Source organism: Corythoichthys intestinalis, chromosome 13 (assembly GCF_030265065.1).
Source record: "Corythoichthys intestinalis isolate RoL2023-P3 chromosome 13, ASM3026506v1, whole genome shotgun sequence".
NCBI classification, from domain to species: Eukaryota; Metazoa; Chordata; class Actinopteri; order Syngnathiformes; family Syngnathidae; genus Corythoichthys; species Corythoichthys intestinalis.
The window spans coordinates 38730058-38737425 of NC_080407.1; the positions used below are offsets into that span (position 1 = coordinate 38730058).

The 7368-nt window shown below is 38.7% G+C and overlaps 1 protein-coding gene across 1 annotated transcript in view; it reads right to left on the bottom strand.

The window, feature by feature from the left end:
- Nucleotides 1-3227, bottom strand: part of LOC130927677 (gastrula zinc finger protein XlCGF57.1-like) — a 38909-nt gene extending 35682 nt beyond the window's left edge. The window contains exons 1-2 of the mRNA XM_057853631.1: nt 2927-3227; nt 1012-1407 (exon numbers count right to left, since the gene is read on the bottom strand). Coding sequence (XP_057709614.1) covers nt 1012-1407; nt 2927-2933 — 403 coding nt within the window. The 5' untranslated portion in view covers nt 2934-3227. The remainder of the gene's footprint in view (nt 1-1011; nt 1408-2926) is intronic.
- Between the last annotated feature and the right edge of the window lie 4141 nt (nt 3228-7368).

Here is a 7368-nt window from a genome sequence, read left to right on the forward strand (position 1 = left end):
AAATCTTTTCTTCTTCCAAGTTTTTTTTAGGATTAAGTATAATAATGTATTGCTTAAAATAAGGCTGTTAAGATTATTTTCAGCTAGCTATTTTTCTTCCAAGAAATCTGAGAGAAATACACCTGAAGCGCTGGCAGATAATTTCACTTATTTCCAATAGATTTACACTTAAAACTGACTAGCTTTAAGGAAGTGTGTTTTGCAATGTATTAATGTTATGTTAGGAATGGCTTACTTTTAAAGGCATTTTTGTGCAACTTAGGTATTTACTCTGAAAGTAATTGTTGCCAAAAGTTTACCACCACACAATGTCAGACCATGTCATTATTTAGATGTTGGAATTGACGACTTGTTCATATTTTATGTTGAAAAAAAAAGAGCAATAAATTATATTTTTGCACAGTAATATTTTCTTTAGTTTAAAATTTTACATAAATCTTTTAATAGAATTATCGGTTTGACATTACCGGTTATCGGTAGGAATGAGGAGGAAATTATCGGTTATCGGTATCGGTTGAAAAATGTATTATCGTGCATCACTAGTTTTTTGTGAATTAATAAGGTTGAACAAAAAAATCATTACAGTAGTTAAAAAAAAAAAAAAAATTATTAGATTAGTCGACTAATCGTAAAAATAGTCGGCTGACTAATCGGGAGGAAATTCGTCGTTTGGGACAGCCCTAGTTGAATTAGGGGTCTCAGAACGAACCTCAAGCCACATGAGTGTTTTCTGCCATGTGTTCGTCTTTCACACAATCATGGTGCACATGCTTGTTTTGCAGACGATTACACACGCTTCCTTTTCATAAGTTTAGACATAAATGTGTTGCACCTTTAACTCGCGATGATACCGATGTCAAAATGAGTCAGTCATATCGTAAAACAAAAGGGATTGGACACACTATCGCATAAAGACTAAACGGTTTGAACGAATGCCACCAAATGAACGTTCCGGCTTCTTCTTCAGACGGAGCCCGGCACTCCCCTCAAGCTGAGTAATGTGATACTCACAGAACAGGGAGTTTGATGTGAAATCGTCACTCTTTGATGGTCGAGCGATGAGGTTGTCTGCTTGAGATCCTTCTTTTGAACTGCTGTTGCTGCCATTCTGAGGCTTCGACCCTCTGCTGGCCTCCCTCACACTGCCATCTTCACCCTTCAAGGGCTCATCAGTCCACTTGAGGATGTCCACCACCTCCACTTTAACATATGGAGGGTCCTCCTCCTCCTTTTTGAGGGGATGATGTTGCTGCTGCTCCTCAATGTGGGGGTTCTCCACTCTCATGAAATACTCCTCCTGCTCCTCTTTAATGTGGACGAATTCTTCCTCCACCTTCTTGATGTATGGCGACTCTTCCTTCATGCGAGGAGACTCCTGGCGTTCAGGACGATGCGCTTGACTGACATCTGCAAGACCAAGACCATAATCACACATGGGCCAAATTTTATGTCTTCATTTGCCATAATTGGTCCCCGCAAAAATGTACCGCTTCAGAAGTTATCCTCTGAGACCATTTTGTATTTATTCGTATCTTGTTGTCATCCACTACGACACAATGTAATAGAGCCGTCCCGACTAGTTGAAGTTGTTGACATAGTCGATGAAGTAAATGCTTCGACGAGCACAATATCTCGTCGACGGTTAAAGGCGAGTAAAAAATAAACAAAATACATGCGTGGAAAGTTGAGAATGTCAGACGCTCGGGTTGCAAACAAGGAAAGTGGCACAAAGCCAAAAAAGCAGACCACAGTGGCCAAAGCATGGACTTAATTCAACGGATAAAAGGAGGGTGTCACTGTCGTGTGTAATCTCTCGTAAATCCATATTAGGGATGGGCAATACGGCCTTAAGAAAAAAAGAATGACGAGAATAAAGGTGTATGATTGCTACGAGGAAAAAAGTCATTATTACGTAGTGGTAATGCGGCTGTAAACTGCTACACACGTTACCTTAGCTGGGAGCTATGACAAAGCATTAGATTATACATCTTTCAATTAGTCATCATTTGATGGAGATGGGTCAAAATATTCAGGATTTCCTTTTTTGTAAGACCAATTCTAAAACACAAGATGGCTTCAATATTGTTGATTTTAACGGAGGCGGCATGGCACTACGTCAATCCCGTAGCTGATTATTCAGCTACGTAATCATTTTTCTTTTGTCAATCTTGTGTTGAGCCGGCAAAGGGAGAAAAAATGGTAAAAAGTAACTGGTAGATTACTTTTAAAGTAACTTTGTTACTTTGATGATGAAGTAATCAGTAAAGTAACTACATTTTTGAGGCGTAATCAGTATATAAAATGCTTTTTCAAGTAATCTGTGACAACACAGTATGTGATATTCACAGCATTTATATCGCCAAGCAGACCAAAATTTGGAGACAAATGAATCCTGCAGTTGGAAAGGGATGAGAGTCCCATTATTCATTACCCGCAGCCAGACCTGTTGTACAGCAGGTTCACACTGCCAAATAGCGTGCAAACATGTATCTGGAGTATTCTCCTGACAGTTTGGACATTTCTTGGATTGGGAAAAACACATTTTGTACGTATTAAATTAAGTTGTATGCCATTTATGCAGTATTTTAAATTGGATAAATTGCAGATTGCTATTCGTAGTCGAGGTAAATGTGTTTTTACATATTTGTGTCCAGCAAGTATTATCGGATGTTACCAAAAAGTCGTTTCTCCATTTACTAATTGGTAAATATGTAGAATTAATACATGAGACTATTTTAATTCAAGTCTTCTACATCACATTAAAATTAGAACGAGACCAAAAAAAAAAAAAAAAAAACAGTGAAGATAGAGAGCCACAAACGGGGTGCTGCGTAACAGCACTAATCAGACATTTTGTGTCTTTAAACATTCGAATTGTAATGTATAGTATTTGCGAGACAATTGAGTCATACGTCAACTTACTCACCTGACATTTTGGGACTTGACGTTTGCTTGCTCGGCGACGTGTTTATCCCTGGCGCGTTGTTTGTTCTCTTTTGTTAGCTGCTAAACTAGGCTAGGCTAACAAAGCAGGCCTCGACGTTTCAACGTGCACCCAAACGACTCGAAGTAGTAGCGAGATTGAACGGATTCTTGTCCAAAAACATCTGACACATTTCAGTCGATTACATTGCGTAGTGGGGCTTAGTGGATTGTCTTCAAAGCACCACTTTTCCAAAGCAATCGGCGGCTCCAGCTACTCACATTCCCTACGTCATGACGCGCACGTAAACGACACTGCTTGCTTTTTTTTTTTTTTTTTTTTTTTTTTTTGCATGTCGGTAGAAGTTAAACACGCCGAGTTTTGGCTGAAAGAAAACTTATCCCTCGTCAATTATTCATACGAATGCAACGTTAAGCTGCAACCACCTAAACATGTTTAATAATTTAAAGAATATATAGACCATTAAATATTATTGTATTTTTAAAATTAAAACAATACCGCCACAGGGCGGTGCTGAACGCACTGAATGATTCCTGTGAAGAACAACACCTCCCATGATCCTTATAGACCTTACCCACCGACGTCACAAAATCACGTGATCGGTGTATTGTTCCGCCCCCTTGTCCGTCATTTTGTGTCTGTATTAGGGCTTTTAATGTTTATATGGTTTAGCGATAGCACTCTCACTACATACATACATGTATGTTGTCGGCGATTAGCCTAGCAATGATCTTAATTGTGGTTGTCAGCCCAAAACCCTCTAAATATATATTAAATGCATCTTACCAGATATAAAATGACTACTCCATAATCTGTGGTAATTGTTTGGAGCCCAGTTTTCTCGTCGAATTGCAGCAGCCCATCTCGCTCTCTCCTCTCCGGGTTTCTCGGAATCCGGTAGAACTTCAAGTCTCTCCGTCTATCTTTTCTGTTATTGCAACCGACCGCCACACACGCCTTCACCATTTTGATTATTAATGTTAACGAGCAGAAAAGCACGCCGTAAATAGGAGGAATGTACGTAGCCGTAACGGGTAAACAATTGGGCGGCACCAGTCAGGAGGAAGGAGTTGTGACGTCACGTGGGTAGGGTCTATAGACCGTTCCCATGATAAAATTTGCCACTTCCGGTCCGCCATGTTTGTTGGAAGAACGCTCGCTGTCATTACCCGATCGTGACACTCGCTACTACCGGGCTTAACAACTGCAACGAAACTTAGGACTTATAAATGACTTACTTCAGGAATGGCAACGTGACCTGATGCACGTACCTGATGCACATGACCTAAACACAAATGTGTTTCGGCTCAAGGCGTCCTCCTCTTAACCCTTGTGTGCTGATTTGTTTTTGCGAAACATAGGAAAAAAACATCCCATTTTGGGACGTTGCTTTGAAGTGTAATATCAAAGTCATTTCTGAATATTATTTTGCTTGCGACCACTCAAAATGTTCAGTGGCATCAGACCTATCCATACATATATAGTTTTAATTTATTTATTGTTGATGCCCTCTATGGACAATAAAAGCAATATTGTGCTAAGAGCAAAATTAACTGTCATCTGCATATATATATATATATATACAAAAAAAACATTTAAATTGGAATATTCAATATGGACAAGTTAGAGCCTTCCATATGTCATTAAATCATAACATAAAATTTACATAAGACATAAAACATGAAGTTTCTTTCAAATACTTTCACTACTGACCACCATATGTGACCAAGATATTATAATTTCAAAACCGTTTTTGGCAGCCCACATCTGATGTTATTGTTTACATTTTTTGTTTACATTTGTTGTTACCTCCCAACCAGGGGGTTGGGGGAGGCTGTATGTTATTGATTAGGATTTGATTTGAATAACTGAAGAGGTCTGTTAATAATCAGTTAATTAGTGTGCATGTAAATGAACTCATTTCATCAGTTATTTGCATTTGTAATTTCATTTGCAGAAAACTGTAATGTGCAAAAACTATATTCTGTAATTAATATTTAATGTACATTCATTGCATTTTCATCAGCATTATCAACAGCAAAGATTCCAGCTCTGCCCGTAATGTCATCTTCTCTGATAAGAGTCTCTGGACTTCACTGTCTACTTGGACTTGAGTCACTTGGACGATGGAGCTGGTGGATGCTTCAGCGCCATCAGTATCGGCTAGACCTTCAGGAGACGCTGGTTGTACAATGTCCACGGGGGTGTGCTGGCAGCTGTCCTGGAGGTGAAGAAGAGCACTGGCTGCATCGTTCCTCATCTTTGTTTCCTGCCTTTTTGCTGTTCTATTAAATCTGTTTAGACACAAAACTACATAGGCTGTTCATGTTAATGACACCAATGTTAAACATCAAATCTTCATAGCTGGGAAAAAACAAGTGACATTAATACTGTTAGATGAAAACTGACAGTGATGTGTCTATTCTTGTCCTTGATAATGACAATTATTAGTACTAGAGGGCCCAAGGAGCCATTATATATGGAACCATTATGTTGCCGTGCAAGATTACTGACAAAAAACGTGAACATCATTGGCAGAAAGTCATGTGGGCTTTACAGGCTACAGTCAGACACCGAAAAAATTAATGATCTGGGGGTTTGAGAATTACACATACCTGTTTTGCTTTCTCTCAAGCTCAGCATGCTTTTTCAGAGATTCGGTAGGAGTCATCTCCTCGAGTTTCAATGTTGGCGCCCAGTCAGGATTTGTTCGGTCGTACATGTTAGCAGAGCGACCTGAACATCGTTTAGAGAGACACGAATAACATCAGCTTAGTATTTCACTTATCCCCAACATCACTAATTAAGAGAAGGTTGCTGTGTGATAACGGCTTTAAAAACCAGCGACACACGGGGAGAGAATCGGCAGGAGCAAAACTTTTTGTCAAGGAATGTGCTCGTTCCGCGTGGGGTCTCTCGTCTGTCTGGAATTCTACCAACCAATCCTACCGTGTGTCCCTGGCATTAGCTTGCTTGCCTTACGACAGTACTTTTCAGACACTCACATATGACAAAATACGCACTAGATTTTACCTGCAATGAAGTGGTCCGAGCAGACCCTGACATGTTTCGAGCGTTCCTCTTTCCTCTTAATATTTGCCAACCAGAGACGACGACGTTCCTCTGTGAGCGATTTAGTGAAACCCCCTTCATGTTCACCCACCTACCTGTTATGTTCCTAGGAAAACCTGCATATGAAATGCTGACAACACATCCCGATTGGTCACCATATCTCTTCTTGGGTTATTCTGAGGTCAAGCGCACCTCATCTGAGCGTTATGAGAGGTTGGAAAGGCGAAGAGCGCACGCTGAAACTTCAGTTTGCTCTGCTCTTACAAACACGAGCCCAAGTGTTGTTGTGAAGTCAATAAAATATGAATACCAAAACATGACTTGAACAACTTCTTGACAAACTGTAACTGCTTGTTGTTTACTTCAGGTCTTCATAATAAACAGGTGTAATAATTACAAAGTCAGGTGACTTAATTTTGTTATTCTATTTGGAATATGCATTGACAATTTTTGGACCGTGTTGTAGACAAGAACTGAGACTGATAAATCGCAATAGATTTATTTCAAGTAACGCAATTTCTCTAATACGATATTTGAATTGACAGTTTAAAATCTTTAAATTTGTGCAAACAAAGCCCACCCTCTGACGGTGGCAGCAAATATTATATAATAAATTAGAAGTAATACACAAATACAAGATCACAATAAACATGTCTTTGTCAAAGCAGTTTAAAACACTATTTACTGGCCTTGGGTAAATTGCCAGACAAGATAAATATGTGCTTTAAAGTTCTTGCATTTCCATTTTAAGTATTGCAAGTACTAGTCTCCAACACAGTATTTGAACTGACAGTTTAAAACCATTTTAGTACAAAATGGCCCACACTCTGGCAGGGGGCAGCAAATATTATAATACATAATATAACACATTATAAAAAGCTATAAACTATATAAATACAAGATCACAACAAAACCTGTATTTTTCAAAGCAGTTAAAAAACATCCAGTGGCCTTAGGTAAATAAAGGTGTATAAATATGTACTTTACAGTTCTTGCATTTCTATTTTAGGTATTGCAACTTTTCCAACACTATTTGAATTGACAGTCTAAAGTCTACATTAGTGCAAATAAGAATATTATAAATTAAAAATAATAATATAATATATAAATTCAACATTACAATGAAACGTGTCTTTGTCAAAGTGGTTTTAAAAAAAAAACAACAACAAAAAACACGTCACTGGCCATAGTTAAATAGCCAGTCAGAATAAATATGTGCATCAAAGTTCTTGCATTTTCACAAGTTAAAAGCCCGCAGTTCATCGACAAGAAGGGCAGACCCAGATGGCGTCTGCTGCAGGGGCTTGTTTGAGTCCGACACAGGACAAATGGAACCACTCCATTGAACAAAT